This window comes from Gallinula chloropus (assembly GCF_964237585.1).
Source record: "Gallinula chloropus genome assembly, chromosome: 1".
Taxonomy (NCBI): Eukaryota; Metazoa; Chordata; class Aves; order Gruiformes; family Rallidae; genus Gallinula; species Gallinula chloropus.
In genome coordinates this window covers 180,263,030-180,280,771 of record NC_140085.1, presented here as the reverse complement: position 1 = coordinate 180,280,771, position 17,742 = coordinate 180,263,030, and the positions used below count along the sequence as shown (strand labels likewise).

The 17,742-nt window shown below is 38.7% G+C and overlaps 1 protein-coding gene across 1 annotated transcript in view; it reads left to right on the top strand.

Annotated features, from left to right (window-relative positions):
- The window catches only part of VWA8 (von Willebrand factor A domain containing 8), a gene marked incomplete at its 5' end in the record, with an annotated part of 200,100 nt that overhangs the window by 100,718 nt on the left and 81,640 nt on the right, over window positions 1–17,742 (top strand). Inside the window, 4 exons of the mRNA XM_084274913.1 lie at window positions 7,485–7,560; window positions 8,240–8,375; window positions 9,733–9,852; window positions 14,077–14,282. Coding sequence (XP_084131039.1) covers window positions 7,485–7,560; window positions 8,240–8,375; window positions 9,733–9,852; window positions 14,077–14,282 — 538 coding nt within the window. The remainder of the gene's footprint in view (window positions 1–7,484; window positions 7,561–8,239; window positions 8,376–9,732; window positions 9,853–14,076; window positions 14,283–17,742) is intronic.

Here is a 17,742-nt window from a genome sequence, read left to right as displayed (position 1 = left end):
ATGGCTTATGAATAGATTTTCTGCTGCTCAGAGCCTCGGTGAGTCCGCAGAAGATATGAAATGATTAGTTCTGTTCAAACATTCTTTTTCTGTGTATCAAGAAAATAATCTTCTAAGAAATTAGTTTGTTGTCAAAAAAGAGAATATGAATCTTCATAAAGTCATATTACAAAAAGAGAGAGTGGTTTCTGGTGTACTGGAGCTTTTCCCTGTAAGGTTGAAAAAGTTACGACTGCTTACAAACGTGGTTCAATACCTTTCCGTGAGAACAGAGAATGTAGGAAGCATTCTTTGGCTCTTAAATAAAAGAGTTTGTGCCTTTAAAATAGCCATATTAAGCCTTAGTTCGCTGTGTGATAGCTCTTCTTACAATTTGAGATTACTTGTTTTCCCCTTTTCTATGCATTAACATATGTGCTAGAGCAATTTGGCTTTGCTGTTAATTTGGTGTCTCACCCCTGTAAACAGAATACTAACTGCTATGGAAATTCTTTTTGTTACCTGATAATCTTACTACTATTTTAGAAGATATTTCACTACCTTATTGTGTTCCTCCTAAAGTTACTTTTCCTTTCAAAGAATTCCCCTATGGTATTGCATCTTCCTGTCAGAGTTGGTGTGTTTGTTCTAGTGACTGATGACTGGAAAGTGCGATACAGGTTCATTTTGAAGATGCACTACATTCTGTTTTGTCCCTTTTCTAGTTCTCTAATAAATTACAGTAATCTGATGATCTTTTCTTTCAAAAATTAACTGAGTTTACATATGTTATCCTTTTCAAAATAAACGTAATTTTGCTGTGATCTTTAACAATCAGATTAATGGAGGGGTTTTGGGTAGGAAATTAAGCTTGTGGTGTCCCTACAAGCAATACTTACTACAAACTGTCCATTAATCTTTAGATGTTAATTTTCTTTCTTTCTTGTACACCACATGTAATCAGTATAAAATCCAATTATCTGTTTCTCCTATTGAGATAATTTAAAACTACCCTTTCAGCTTTATTGACTTCAGATTTTTTAAATTCTAATTAAAAAAGTTGTTTCAGAAGGAATAACTTCCTTTGCCCAGGACCCAGATGAACACCTGCCTGATACTGTAGAATTACATTCTCATAATTGCATTTAGTTATCTTCTCTTGAAAGGATATAGGACCATGTAAAACAGTTTAAATGCCGGTGTAGCTGTGCAGGTCTGTTGTTAGAAGTGAACAACCCAGAAAAGGTATCTCTGTAGCAGACCGTTGTTGAAGCAAGCACTCTTTAAGTGTACTGGCTTGTTAGAGGAGTCCATTGAACACCATGAAGATGAGTGTGTGTTGTGTATGTTGGGAGTGACAGTAAAAAGGTGAGGTAATTTTTCCCAGATGATTGTGAGTCCTATGTCTAGGATTTCTTTGAATGTTTTACGGTAACCTGTGCGCGCTTGAGTGTGTGCTTTATTCTTTACACAGCTTGGGTTTGGAAATAAACAATAGGATGGGAGATTTTTGTTATGAAAATTTATGTTGTGAAGCCCTGAATGTAGTGGCTAGCATACAATAGGTGTCTTCATGGGTTGTTTTACTCTTGTTGTTTGGTTTGGTTTTCTCCTTTTCTTAAATACATTTTCGGTCAATACAGAGTTGCAATGCAAAGCTTCCAAGAGTTCATGCAAGCTCATGCTTGCTGTTTCCAGTGCTAGCTTTTCATAAGCTGGCTGACAAGCTCTGCTATTGTCACATCCCACGTTTTAGAGAGCTACTTCATTTGTCTTTCTGTAGGGATTGAATTCAGCTTGAATATCCTGCCGCGTGGCTGTTACAGAGAAATAACTGAGGTTATAAGACCACGTTTCACTTGAAAGCTGAAGTAATGGTTTCTTGCTGTTTACTCAGTGAAATGTGCTCTTATACACAATAAGGGGAGCTGTAGGGTGTCATGTTTCTTCATTTATGGCTTTTACAATTAGGGTGAGTGAATTTCTTAACTTGTAACAAGTTGTGTGAAAACTTTGCATCTCACTTTGAAAGATGGATCTCATAAGTAGTCCTGTAACTTGATTTAAGCATATAACATAAATTAAACTTACATTTCCCTTTGGCCTTTGTTCTGCCACCCACAGTCATACTGAGTAATGAGTAACTTTATACTCCAAATAAATTCTTGGATTTTAAACAAATATATGTCCTGCTGAGTCGCTCTAACAGCCTAGCAGAAAAAAAAAATAGGGGATTTAATTATCAGCACGTACATATAAGTCAAGAAGGCTTCACAGTGTCATTTTAACAGAGAAATGAGACAGCTGCTTGGCTTTTCAGAGCTTTCAAAATTTCCTAAGCATAGTGGTCAGATCGTGCAATGCAATGCGTGATAGGTTGGCTGCAGAAATTTATTTGTAAATGTCAAAGTCATGCAGATTCTTTCTTTGTGTTAAGATCATCAGGATAATCCCTGAGTGGATTAGCTAACCAATTAACAGCTTCAAATGACCCTTGGCCTAATTATTTTTCAAATACTCTTAAAATTAGGTCACAGCAGATGGGTATGCTCAAGTCTCATTGAAATGTAATTGAGAAGAAATATATATATTTATGTATTTAGATAGATATCTCACAGAAATTAAGAACAATTATTAGAGCATGTATTCTGTGTCTCTGATTTTTTCTTTTCAAGTACTGTAAAGTTCTATTTGGAGAATAAGAGGAAGATTAAATGTGAATCCAGTATATATAAACTTGTTACATGAGCACCAACCCTTAAAACACCAAGTTGCCTTCCATTAGTTATTCTCTTACCCTTTCAGCATCAGTATAATTACATACCTACGACAGTATTCTCCAGCAATTATTCCTCTGTTTGGACACAAGTGTCCTTGGGGATTCTAGTCTTTTAAATGAAGAATTTCATGCATTGATTTAATGTCTCTAAAGACATGTCTTTCAGCCAAGGTGGTTCTCCAGATGAACTAACACAAAACTCAGGAGGAACATCGTTCTCTTTTGCCCCATATTTTTTCCTCCTGGCTAGTTTTAGCTCTTGTACCTCACCACAGGATATCCAGAATACTTGGGGATTTCTTTACTCTCCCTCTTTACCTCCCATTCTGCCCTGTTGCAAGATCTATCGATGTTCAGCTATTCCACACAAGCCCAAATTTTCATTTGAAAATAACCTGGGAGAAATGTTTCCATCTCCCATGAATGGAATAACAAATGCTGTAGTCCTTGAATGAATTTGTGTAGAGGAGAATTCTGTTCTAAACAGTAAAATAGCTATTGGGTGTAGTTCCTCTCCTCTCCTTTTGGAGTAATTTTTCTTTAAAAATTAATTAGCTAATTGAATTTGGGTAAATATTGAAAGTTGACAGGATCAGAATGGACTGAACAGTCTCTGTAGTTGGTAGAAAATTCTCCTGCAGCATCTCATCATTCTTTCCCCAGAAAGAAGGCATTGCTCTCAAAGAAATAGTAACTGTCACAGACTAGCATGTTCAAATCTCCAGACCTCAGAAAAAGAGGCCTTAGGGTAAGTAATGCACCAGTACCCAAAAGGCAGTGATGTGAGCTAATATACAAAATCAAAAGAATTCTTGGAAGCCCTGCTATGAATTGAGTGGTGCTGTCAGAAGAGTTGCTGAGTTTCAGACATTTTTTTTAATAGCAAGCTCATGAGGTCAGCTTGCTTGATTAAAACACGTTCTTAGGAAAGACATTAGCGAGCTTTACATATTTTTTTCCTTCTACAATCAGAAGACAAATAATTTCAGTTGAGTAGGATGACAGTATGTCAGACAGCTTTTTTCATTCGATTCTACATTCCCCCAGTCTTTCTTCTTTGTGTCAGAACTATTTTTGTCTCGGGTGCCAAATGTGATGAAATTAGGAGGTTTTGATATTCATGTCATCGTTAGAGCCTAGTTAATATTAAGGTGCTGATAATAGTAAGTGAATGTGAATTACAGATCTTGCATTCCTGTCCTGTGGGAGTGACACTCCACAGTCTATTGTTTTGAGCGCCAGACATATTTTACATTTAGGAGAATCTGCATACTGTATTGTTCAGAAGCATCTCAGACTTACCATCTTTTTATTATTGTCTGTTTCAGTATCTTTATACATGCACATAATTCCTCCTAAAGTAGAATTTGAAGAAGAAAAAAAACTTTAAGAGGAGGCAAATTATTCTTAGCCTCTCTTTACTGTGTTTAAGTCGTATTAGGCTTCTGAAGAACAGAAGTTAATGATGTCTAATTGCATAGTTTATGATTCTGAAAGGAAAATAACATTTATCTGTACTAACCCTGGCAAAATCATTCTTACATACATGTTTGAATGCAATAGCCTAAGCAAGTATGGGAGTTTTCCATTTGCTTATGTCATCAAGCCAATGGAATTAACATTTGGCTATATATATGGGTTCTATAATACACTGCAAATCTCTTGAAATATTTCCCTAAAATATTAGGGCTCAATAACAACAAAGTAGAAGAAAGGAGGGAACCACAGATAAAATAAGAATAAAAATTAGAAGTTAGATTTAGGATGTCAATTGTTCTTTCATTTTTATACCTTCTGCATTTTTTTTTCTGATATATGCAACTTTTATAATAGTGCCTAAGTAAAGTGTCAACTCTTCCAGTGTTTATTCCCTCCAAAGACGTGGTCAATTCTGTCTTCCCTGAAGAATGAGATTATCCTAAAGATTTGTGTGGGCTGCTGGTGATACTAAGCACAAGTTTAGTATTCTATATCAGGGCTTGAAAGTAATCTCTGCAGAGCCAGAGGATTATTTAGCTCACCAAAAGTAAATTCACTGTTTTGTCTTACAGTAAAACGCCGTTTGAGATTTGTGCCTTTTTCTTCTGTCGCCACCTGTGCCCATCCTCACCACCACTGGTGATCCTCCTTTCCTGCCATGCTCTGTTCACTTTATTCTTTCCATACATTGGCAATTAAGTGCAAAATTTATGATCTGCAAAGCATCCTGTAATGTTTCATCTTCCTTTACTTTGTTCTTGGCATTTTCCAAGATCCTCCCATTTTCTTACCTTTCTATTACTCTGAGAGATCAACACAGATCAGGTTTGACAAATCCTTCCCTTTTTCTCCTTGGATTAACTCCTTAGAACATTTTTCCATGAATTATTTCTGACTAATTAGTAAACTGTGATTGTGCCTTCACATACCCTAGGGTTTGGTTTACACATTTTAAAATTCTTCTGTATCTGTGACTGTAAGCTTGAACCAGGAGTGATAACTGATAATGGAGCTAGGCTAATACATACAGTCTGAGAATTTAATCCCTTAAATAAGCTTTGTTAAAGAAACAAAATTCATTGGTTTATTGTTATTTTTGGTCCATTATCGATTTCTATGACCAGTGTAGAAATGGATAGACAAGCAGGATGATAATACAAGCTTTGATTTTATGTCCATGGTTGGATTTCTAAGATAATATATGAATCGCACTCATAGAATATCCTGAGTTGGAAGAGACCCATAAGGATCATCAAGTCCAATTCCTGGCTCCACACAGGGCCAGACAAGTCAGAGCACGTGACTGAGCGCATCATCCAGATGCTTCTTGAACTCAGGCTCAGTGCTGTGACCACTTCCGTGGGGATCCTGTTCCAGTGCCCACCCACCCTCTCTGTAAAGAAGCTCTTCCTAATATCAAGCCTAAACCTCCCCTGTCACAGCTTCATGCTGTTCCCTCAGGTTCTATCACTTCTAATGGTTTAAAAAATTGAATTTTGCAAATGAGTACAGTATGGATATAACTGCTTTGGGGAGTGTTGCTGCTTATGACAGACCACATTTGATGGGGTTAAATGAAGTGCAAGGGGTCCCAGCTTTGTAACCTTTCCTCTCCTGGATTAAAGTTCAGATAAAGTAGCCATACATTACAAATCTCTCTTCCCACAGTATGCTTTATTTCTGTGCACGGGAAATGCTGGGATAAATCAGTCATGAGTTTGAAACTAAACAAGAAATTATTAGTGTGTTAGGGACAGAAATCCTGCTGACAGAAGTTTCAAATAAAGGAAATGTGCATGTTGTGCTGTCAGTCTAAAGCTGTGATTGGAAGCTGGCCATTTAATGGTTTGCTGCAAACAGTACTGTGTTTGATTTCCTGTACCCATGGAGCTTATCAGAATACTGTTGGTTTTTACAAGGTGTTACAAAATTAAAGATAGAACTAAGGTGGGTATTTGAAACCGTAAGCTTAGCTTAAGCAAACAGCTGTATTATATGGCATGGCTGTGAAAGGTAAGAGATTTTTTGTTGCATCCGATCTCACATACAACCTAAAGGTTACCAGTCTTACTGATGCATGGGTCTCAAGCAGCCTCAGTGAGGCTTTCCCAGTGGGTTTTGTCACATGAATAGTCCATCATTCTGCTGGCACAGACTAATCTGAATTTTGAAATACAGGAGGAAGGGGGGATGGTATAGTCTACTTGCCCTTAGATTGAACTGCATACCCAGTTGCCTATGAAACTGTGGGAGTCGTTGGGATCTTCTGTCATCACCCATCTCTGCATTATTCCTTAGCTCATTGATTCCTCTGAACCCCAAGCTAAATGGGGCTGGTTTTGTGGGTCTTGACAAAGGTTTTGACAAGTATTTTGTAGAATGAAAAGGGGTATTCCCTAGGTTATGTACATAGCTTATATAGATAAATCCACTGTGGTGATGTCTGTTTCTGGACCTGTCATAATTGAAACTGTTTTTTTTTATCTTTACATTCTATGGTAGTTGAAACAGATGAAAATAGTGAAGATTAAGGAGTATTCTCATTACAGATTTTAATTTATAAAAAATGACTTGAGCAATTCAAACACAAATAGAATTTCCAGTTGAAATCCTGTGCTATTAAAGCTTGTGTCCCATCTAAGAGGTTACACTGACCACAATACAAAATGCAGCAAGTGCTACTAAATATTATTCCATCTAACGTAGTTTAGATAGAACTAAACATTTTAGAATTCCACATTAGCATTTTAGAATTCCACATGAGTATTTTTAGTCTTTTTTTTTTTTTTTTTGTGGTGGTGATAAGTGGAGAAGAACCACTAAAATATTAATGATTTGACTGTGATACTCTAAATTCTTGTTTGCTTCTTCTGGATCGAGTCCCCTGTTTGTCATGTAAATGACAGTTTCAGCATGCCTAAGTAGAAATCGTAATGACAGTAGGAATGTGCCTATGTGCAAAAGAGACAGATTCACATTTCAGTGTTTCTGTTTCCAGGGTTTATGAGGAATTGAAAACTACTGTGAAGGCCCTGGCAGAGACAGAGATACTCACCTTGACCACTAAGCTGGCACAGCGTTGTTCTCAGTTCAAGTTCTAATAATAAAAATCATAAAAATAAGAGATCTGTTTTTCTCCTGTTAAAAAAGCAGAGTGTTTGGTTTGTCATTTATTCATTCTGTGTTTAATTGTAACTAAAATTCCTATGTATTTTTAATTAATTCTGTCTGGTTTTCCACATTTCAGGGATACCACAGTACAAAGCCTTACCCTCCAGCCTTCTGTTAAAGATGGTCTTATTATATATGAAGATTCACCGCTGGTCAGTAGTGACATTTGAATTGTGTATTTATAAATGTTTTACATTTAAAGCAATTAGTTAAATGTCCTGGCTTTTAAAATATGAAAATTCTGTGCAATTTGATTACTTTGATGACACAGTCACAGCGTGGTAACATTTCATTACCGTTCGCTTCGGTAACATTTGCTGTGGCTGCTGCAACAAATGTGAATTAGATGATAGTTTTGGGACTTGGCACGCACAAAATGAGCATGGAAAATAATTTAGCATTAACCTGACACATTCTAGCTGGTAGGGTGGTATTTTCCTCTTTTGTAACATCTCACACCGCCCTTCAAAGTTGGACTCCATCGTGCTGTTGCAGCCATTTGTTAGTTCTTGCAGCTTTGTGTTGGCAGTCTAGGTGCAAACTGCTTGTGCCCTTCTCTCTCAGCACTCCAGTTCCTTCTGCCAGGCTCCTCACTGCCCTCCCTAGCCACAGTCCTTTCCATACCTGTCCTGAAGAAGCAGAAAAACCCACCTTCCACATCTTACCTCTCTGCCACAGTTCGCTCATAGCTTAAACTTCTGCTGAGTCCCTTTCATGTCTCAGTGTCATTGAGATGTCACTACCACTGACTGGGAAATCAGTAATGCAGTTTGTTGCAGGTTTGGGGTTTTTTTGAGGGGTTTGTGATGTTTTGGTTCTTTTCTCTTCTAGGTAAAAGCAGTGAAATTTGGACATATTTTGGTAATTGATGAGGCAGACAAAGCACCAACAAATGTTACCTGTATCTTAAAAACATTAGTAGAAAGTGGGGAAATGGTTTTGTCAGATGGAAGGCGAATTGTTGCCAGTAAGTAAAAAAGAAAGTTTGGATGATTTTCAGTAAAATGTAACATGTTGCTGGGTTTTAGCAATTATATTACTAAGTACAGCCCAGAAAGAGTCCAGATGGAAATATACTTGATGCTAAAAGGTTCACAATTAATGAATTTACACTGATATTTTTTCCCCATAGAGAATTTAATCATATGAGGTATCAAATTTTTGTTTCAAAAAATTACTTGATAAACTACTTTTGCAGTAATCACAAAGGTTTTCTTAAATAAGCATTCATGTGACTTCTGCTGAGAAATTTTGTAAAAATGCAAGTGTGTCAATAGATCTCTCTGCTTCTAATTCATCATAAGAAATAAAGATCTAGTCGACCTAATTGTGATCTTGGTTATGCCCATCTGGATAGTTGGGGTATGATTTGATCAGATCCAGAAATGAAGATAACAGCATATCTAAGGTTGAACTGTTAAGGAATCTAATCAAATATTGTGTAAGCTTATATTAAAGATACCTTGTAGGATTAAAGCATTTTGTAATTTTATGGAATTTAATTGAGAATTGCAGGAACTATTTTTTTTTTAAAACTCTTTTTAGATCATATTTTAAATGCCCTCTTGTTAGGAGGCAGCATACTTTAGGTAATCAGTTTCTTTTTAACAAGATTGGGAGCAATGTTTGAACAAGAATTCAGCATTCATGGCACAACATTTGAGATTTGCTTATAATTATTAATATATATAATTATTAACATATAACTCTCCATTTAAAAAAAAAAATACCTTGCTAGTCAGTATCAATTCTTACTGAAGGTTTCTCAAGGAGGTAGAAGGATTCCCAAGCACCATGTGCCACTGGTAATATGCTGCTAGGGAACAGGTGGGGCCAATCTGACTCAGTGGTAGGAACAAAGTCTTCAGGTGTGAAATCATGTGTCTGTGTCTTCTGGCAGACTTTGTAATAACCAGGAGGAATTTTAGTCCTGTGTTCCCAAATCAGATAGCCTCAGACCTATATAAAAACAACATTTTATTCACCATTGACTTCAGCGTGTTGGTGAAATAAAAATACAGACAGGACAGGTAGTCCCCATGCCAGGAACAGTATAGGCTTTTTTGTTTTTTTTTTAATTTAACACTTCAGTTAAATTTTCATAAAACAAATTATGAAACTTTAAAATGAAACCTAGAACAGTCATAGTTAAATGCATGCTAAGAAGCTGGTGAGCCTTTTTTTTGTAACTGTTCTCCTAATTCTAAGAAGAATATAATTAGAAGAATTCTTCTTAGAATTCTTCTAATTTAATTATGTTCTTTTAATTCATTCATAAACACAATGCTTAAATATGCAATTAATAAATTTTATTTCTTTTCCAGGTCATGCTCATGTAGAGGGAAGAGAAAATACAATAGTTATTCATCCTGATTTTAGAATGATAGTTCTAGCAAATAGACCTGGATTTCCTTTCTTGGGCAATGACTTTTTTGGCACACTAGGTAAGTTATTCATAGAAAAATGGTGATCTTTAACAGTGATTAACAGAATGACTGTCTTTATTCATTAGATTTCATAGGGGAAGGAGGGTCCTTATCCATGTTTTTACTTTGTTTCACCTAAGCCCTTGTTCTCATGGGGTCCTTGAACTTACTAGATGCCTGCTAGAAATACACAGTGAGGAGGAAATGGGTTAGGAGGTTCCTGGAGTGTGTGGAAGATAATTTCCTGACACAGCTGGACCTGTTGTTTATAAATAGAGAAGGACTTGTGGGAAAATGTGATGGTTGGAGGCTGTGTTGGGCACAGCAATCATGAAATGATTATTGGAGAAGTAAGGAGGGAGATCAGCAGGACTGCTGCCTTCAACTTCTAGAGGGCAGACTTTGGCCTATTTAGGAGCCTGGTTGGCAGAGTTCCTTGGGAGGCAGTCCTCAAGGGCAGAGGAGTCCAGGGAGGCTGGAAATTCTTCAAGAAGGAAGTCTTAAAGGTGCAGGAGCAGGCTCTCCACATGTACCAAAAGATGATCTGGTGGGGAAGAAGACTGCCCTGGCTGAATGGAGAGCTTTGGTTGGAACTCAGGAAAAGAAGGAGAGTTTATGGCCTTTGGAGTAAGGGGCAGGCAACTCAGGAGGACTACAAGGTTATCATGAGATTATGCAGGAAGAAAATTAGAAGGGGCAAAGCCATAATTCAGTCTGACTACCTCTGTAAAAGACTGCTGGAAAAAAACGTTTCTATGAATATACTTCATGAGTTAACGCTGGCTGGACACCAGGTGCCCCCCAAAGCTGCTCTATCACTCCCCTCCTTGGGGGCAGGGGGGGGGCGGGGGGGGGGAGGGGAATACAATGAAAGGCTCTTGGGTTGAGATAAGGACAGGAGAGATCACTCACCAGTTACCCCCATGGGCAAAACAGACTCAACTGGGTGAAATTAATTTTATTTATTGCCAGTCAAAACCAGATTAGGATAATGAGAATCAAAGCCAAGTCTTAAAAAACCTTCCTCCTACTCTCCCTTCTTCCCAGGCTCAATTTTACTCCCAAATTCTCATATGTCCCCCACCCAGCAGCGGAAAGGGATGGGGGAATGGGGATTACAGTCAGTTTGTCACATGCTGTCTCTGCTGCTTCTTCCTCCTCAGGGGGAGGACTCCTCACACTCTTCCCCTGCTCCAGCCTGGGGTCTGTCTCACAGGAGGCAGTACTTCACCAACCTTTCAATGCAAATCTTTCCAATGGGATGCAGCTCTCCACAGACTGTTCCAGTTGTGGGTCACTTGTACAGGCTGCAAGTCCTGCCAGGAGCCTGCTCCAGTGCAGGCTTCCTATGGGGTCACAGCCTCTTTTGGGCACCCCCCTGCTCTGGTGTGGGGTCCTCCATGGGCTGCATGTGATTACGTGCTCTGTAATCACCCTCCGTGGGGTGCCTGGATGCCATATGAAGTCTGATGTGTGGTTGATAGAGGTTCTTCCATTGAGCCACAAGACTCAGAAAGGATCCCCTTACTTTCTACTCAGAAAGTCACATACTTGGTCTAAAGGACAATAGATACATATTTTTAATGCCATATGTATCTTGATGTAGACACATATTAGTTAATGTGTGTCTGTCAGAGCTCCCTGAAGGATTTTAACTGAGACAGTTTTTCAGAGTTGAAACTTGTAGAAAGTTTCTTACAGCAAGGGATGAAAGGAGTTGGGAATCGCTGTTGATAACGGCGCTTACCACAGTAGTGCTGGGATAGCAGTATAATGCCTGCAAAATACTACCCCACGTATTCTCACCAAAAAGGGGAAATGGCAAGAAGGCATCCCTGTCATGGGTGCAGGAGAAGGAGCACAGCCTGTTCATTGCTTCTTCAAGGTCCTCAATTTCTTCTCTCTTCCCCCAAGGAGAGAGAAGAAATCATCTCAGTATCCTTTATACCATAATCTTAGCTGTCCACTCCCTGGGGTAATGTTTAACATTATTTGGGTGGAGACTCAAGTATTATAGTCATATAGGTTTGGCATGTGCTTCTTTTAGCTCATTATCACATTTAGGGGTGTCAACTTTAATGTTAATTTCACAGTTAATGAAGGAAAAGGACTCACTCTGAGCACTGTGGCCTTCAAAATTCTGTGTAGAAACCATGTATCTGTTTATTCCACATTCTCTGGTAAAACAGGGCTCCCTTGCTCCCTCCTTTGGCTGCATCTCATAGCAGCCTTTCAGATTTCCATCCATAGTGTTGCATAAGAGATAAGTGGGCACCAGTGTTTTTAACCTCTTATGTGCCAGTCTCACAAGGGGGACAGCCTGCCTCACCATAGTCTTCTGCACAAGCTGCAGGGGAATCTCTGCTCCAGCATGTGGAGCACCTCCTCCCCTCCTTCTTCACTGACTTGGGTGTCTGCAGAGCTGTTCCTCTCCTATATACTCTTTCCTGTGTCTGGCTGCAGTTACTGTTATGTAGGCTTGGGGAAGAGTGGCTGGAAAGCTGCCTGGAGGAAAAGGACCTGGGGTGTTGGTGGACAGCCAGCTGAATCTGAGCCAGAAGCATTCCCAGGTGGCAAAGAAGGCTAACAGCATCCTGGCTTGTGTCAGAATTGGTGTGGCTATCAGGAGTAGGGAAGTGATGGTGCCTCTGTACTCTGCACTGGTGTAGCTGCACCTTGAGAACTGTGTTCAGGTTTGGGCCCCTCACTACAAGAAAGACATCAAGGGAAGCCCTGGAGCATGTCAAGAGAAGGGCAACAAAGCTGGTGAAGTCTAGAGCACAAGTCTTATGAGGAGCAGCTGAGGGAACTGGGGTTGTTTAGTGTGGAAAGAAGGAAGCTGAGGGGACATCTTATTGCTCTCCATAGCTACCTTTAAAGAAGGTTGCATCCAGGTGGGTGTTGGTCTCTTTTCCCAAGCAACAAGATGAAACAGCTTTGGGCTGTGACAGAGGAGGTTTAGATTGGACATTAAAAATTTCTGAAAGGGTTGTCAGTCACTGGAACGGGCTGCTCAGGGGGGAGGTGGTTGAGTCACCATCCCTTGGAGGTATTTAAAAGACGTGAAGATTTGGTGCTTAGGTGACAGTTTAATGGTGAGCTTGGTAGTGTTGGACTTGATGATTTTAAAGGTCTTTTCCAACATAAAAGATTCTGTGATACAAAACCAAGCAAGGTAAGATTCATCTTGAAGACCAATGTGTAAATTTAAGTATCTTACTACCTATGTCCCAACTGAATACCCTTCCAGACTTCACTGACCATGCTGTCTACATTAGCTTAGCCACTTACGTGCAGGTACCTTAATTTATATGTATTTATCTGTTAGCTTTGCCTGTAATAACATACTCATAAAAGCAGGAGCAAACCCAATTCCATATTGCATGATAGCTTTTTGTTTTTCAGATATAGTTTGTTGTGAGTGGGCATTTTGTGTCAGAGACCCATTGGCTCTGAATTTCACCTGACTGTGTTGCCCCAAAGAGTTTTTAATATAGCTTATTTCTTTTCCATGTCCTAATCTCCTTCCTTATATGGACCATTTATATATAACTGATGGTGTCAGCATTATATGTGGCACATGAGGCTTGGTTGAGGTTTTGAGGTTCTTTTGTTGATTTTGTTTCTTAGATGTAGGGTCTCTTCTGCTTTCAACCCACACCTTTTTTTCAGTGGGATCTGATCTTTCTTCTGCAAAGTTTTGTACAACTGCTAAAGGATGATTAATGCATAAAATTATCTTTTCCAGTATAAGATTGAGATACAATGCAAATACATGGAAATAATATATTGCCAAATTTCTTACCATACTTCAAGAGAGGCAGAGAGAGCAAAACAAAGCCAGTTTTTCATCTAGACCCCTGGGTTTGCATTAGAACATTTCTGAATACCAGGGGTCTTCCTGCAGTCTCTGGTGTTTTGAAGTGTTCACAAATTGGTCCCATTCAACCTGTTACTATTTCTTTAAACCTTTATTTTTTTTCTGCATTCTTTTAACTTGTGTTTCTTCTTTACATTAATTTATCCCTTGTGGTCAATTTCATTAAAATAGCAGGCAGGAGCTCTGTGTTTTCATGAACCTCCACGTTCTTCATAACAAGTTTGTCCTTCACATTGCTCAAAGTAGTTTTTGTCTTGTTTTAACAAGCAGGTATTCAACATTCTCTCAAGCTTTTTCTCTTAATGGGCTGTTGTGATGTTATCTTTTTATAAATTACTTAACTATATCTGTTTTTCTTTTAGGAGACATTTTTAGTTGCCATGCTGTTGATAATCCCAAACCACAGTCTGAACTGGCTATGCTTAGACAATATGGTCCTGATGTTCCAGAGCCAGTTCTTCAGAAACTAGTTGCTGCTTTTGGAGAGCTGAGGAGCTTGGCTGACCAAGGAATTATTAACTATCCCTATTCAACTAGAGAAGTTGTGAATATTGTAAAACATTTACAGGTACCGTTTCTCAGATTTAATTGAAAACATGAGTTCATCACTGCTAATTTTTCTATTAAGGTTTTAGAACAAATTGTTACTGTTCATGCTTTTTTTTTTTTTTTGGGTGGGGGGAGGAAGTTTTGCATTTTGAAAGGGTCATCATATTCAGATGTTCAGGAGTAAGGAGCACGGATCACAGAACCTTGTAACAGCAGGTCTTGGAAGGGACCTCTGGAGATCATCTGGTCCAACCCCCCCCGCTGCTCCAGCAGGATCACCTACAGCAGACTGCACAGGACAGTGTCCAGGCTGGTTTTGAGTATCTCCAGAGGAGAAGACTCCATAACCTCTCTGGGCAGCCTGTCCCAGTGCTCCGCCACCCTCACAGTAAAGTTTTTTCTCATATTCAGGTGGAAATTTGCATGTTCCTGTTGTTCCAGATTTACACAGGCAGATATTTTTTCTATATGTATATTTATCGATCTAGAAAATGTCTGGGATTTTATTTTTCCACTATGTGAGAAAATATCACATTGATTCTGTGAATACAGTAAGCAAGTTTTATACTAGCCTACACTATAAAAATTCCATATGCAGCAAACAATGCTTCCAGAATAATGCAGCTTTATGCTGCTATGGAATTTCTGGTCTTAATAATTTCCCAGGGGAAAATGACCCTGCTGCACACCAGTTATACATCACAGATGGAATTTTTCTTAAGAAAAAGTTACATGGATAACAACTTAGCAAACAGGTACTATGCTTGCTTCCCACACACATTTTAACTGCAAAATCGTGATTCTGATTTAATGATGATTATTTTTTAAAGGTTACAGTAGACTCTGACTTCTCTGCTTATAAATTAAATGATACTTCTTTGCTGAAAGCATTTGAAATATAATGTATCTTAATACTATTTGAAATAGCAATGCTTTTCTTTTGCTCTGTTTATAATCCTAAAGTGGGCAGTTTGTTATTTATAGAACATTTCTTGATTTATTGAACCCTATATTTTAAAATATTAATGGAAATATTGATGCAATTATTACAATTAGAATGTAATTTCTCATAAATTCTTTGGCCTGCTGTTCCTGTGTTTAACATCATGTAGTGCAACAGGGTTGCAGGATGGTTTTTTGTTTGTGCTCGTTAACATACATTCACCCCTACACACAGGCATTGAGATCCCACAGCTTAGAATTGCCTCGTTTAAAAATCTGCAGTTTTACCTTGATTTCTGAGGATTATAGGCTTTTGTGCTGCACAGCCTCCAGGGTGAAACAAAATCTTGAGACAAAGTAAATTGGTGCTACTATAGTAACAATAATATAAAGAAAACATAATTCTATCTTTATGACTTTGTACAAAGGGTTAAAAATAAAAGGAGATACAAAAGCTGAGAAATCCATTAAAATAAACTGTTAAGGAGGGTATTTTATTAGGATCCAATATCTGTTGATAGGTATTTGCTTATCAAACTGACAGGAACGTGTAAGATGTTGATAATATCTCTGTTGTCATTAAACACAGAGTTATGTTTGAAATGGAAGTGGGGAAATTACAGACTTGAGACACAGCTGCTGTGCTACTGAAAAGCTGGAGGGTTGGGGGTTTTGTTAAACGAACTCCTTCCCACCTTCATACTCGGGCTGTTCCTACCTTCATCCTAACTGCCTGCCTTCATCTTCTGCCTCCAAGTAATCTGAAGTTTGCACTGTCTTCTGTCATCAGACTTAATTTGAGGGGGGAGTTTTCTGGTTTGTTTGGGGTTTTTTTGGGGGGTGAGGGAGGATGTTGAGTTTTTTGTTGGGTTTTTTTTGTAGTGTGAACAGCATCTAGTTGAAAATTGGAAGAGCTGCACTGCTAATTGTCTTAAGGGCACTTAGGTCTCTGCTTCTGTCTCCTTCATATAACGAGATTAATGTGGTCACTTCAACCTGGACATTGGCCACAGATCAGTGGGGAAGTTTCCTGTCTGCTAAATTTTCACATCTTTCAAAGTCAAGCATAAATATCCAAATAAATCTCCAACATGCAACTTTGATTTCTTCTGTAACATTTGTTTTCCCAGTCTCTTTGAAAGGATGCAACATTTTGTTTACTGTAGCTTGTTTTTCAATCTGAATAATAAAAAGGCTGGGAGTAGCCAAATGTAAACAATGAATATAAACATAATGGCTATTCCAAAGTAAGGACCTTTTAGGTCTTCAGGTAGAGAAAAAAAGAGGAAGGAGGGAAATGAGTCAATAAAATTCCTGGTCCTTAGGAAGGAAGGAGGGAAGTTAGTCATGTTGTTAAACAATTTCCCTTACAGCAGTTCCACAGCCCCACTCTCTTTGTACTATTGTGTTGATTTGTTTCACATCATTTTGGAATTTTTTGCTTCTGCAAAAAAAAAAAAAAAAGAGTTGGTTGTTTTAGAGAAAAAAATTACTGCTTGATTACTGTTATCTGACTGAGCATCTGAGCATCAGGGCTACTCAGTTAAGAGAATATTCTGACTACTGTGACATCTGATGATTTGTGGTCTTCAACATATAGGATTGTGCCTACAGTGTAGTTAGTTACAAGAGCGTCTCCCTGTGAAGATTATGCAAGCAGGGAACCCATAGCAAGTTAGTTGTAGCTTAGATACTGCATTCAGAGCCAGGCTGCCTCTACTTACTTTTTCTTAAGGGAAGTGTTTTTTGATGAAGCTGGAGATACCAGACTGGTTTGAAGACCTTAAGGTGCAGGCACAGGGAGGGAGCTGTCTACTGTGGCTGCCTGACATGGTTGTTATAGATATTTCTCCCCACGGACTGTATTAGGGAGTTGGAGTCTCACCGCTCTAGATTGCAGGTGACCTTTTGTCTCCCTCACCCTCAGTTTTCAGGCTGCATCAAATGTCAGCAGTATTGATGATAATAGTGACTTATGGGCAAGCTGAGAAGCTCTGCTCCTGCTCTGTTGGGTTACCATATGCTGCACATAACTACCAGTGTACACTTTGAGTGCTGCTCAGCCAAAACAAAGCTCATCTAGCATGCGAGATGTCATGAGACCTTTTGTGTGTTATTTTGCAGAGTCCAGATTCACCCCATGTCCCTCACAGATGGTAGTCAGGCAAACCACACGAGTCCAGATAAAATACAAATAGCTGCTTTGTGAACTCTGTTGAGTTTGTCAAAACTGAGATTTTTCTGATAGGCCTCCTTTCCTGCTTCTATCTGAGATTTGTTTTCTAATAGAAGGCACTAGTATAATAGTTCTCAAACAGTAAATGCCAAAGGTACCTTCTGGCCCTGAAGTCTACTAATCATCAGGCTTTTAGACCTGCTCAGTAAGCTTTTGTGTGAAGATGGGACTGATCTTGAAAGTAGGCTTATCAAATCACAGTTTGTATCCCTTTCTCACCTTGCTGCCAAATGCACATCAATAATAACCTTTTACCTTTCTGGCCAACCACAGTGAATCTTGGCTACCAGTTTTCAAAGAT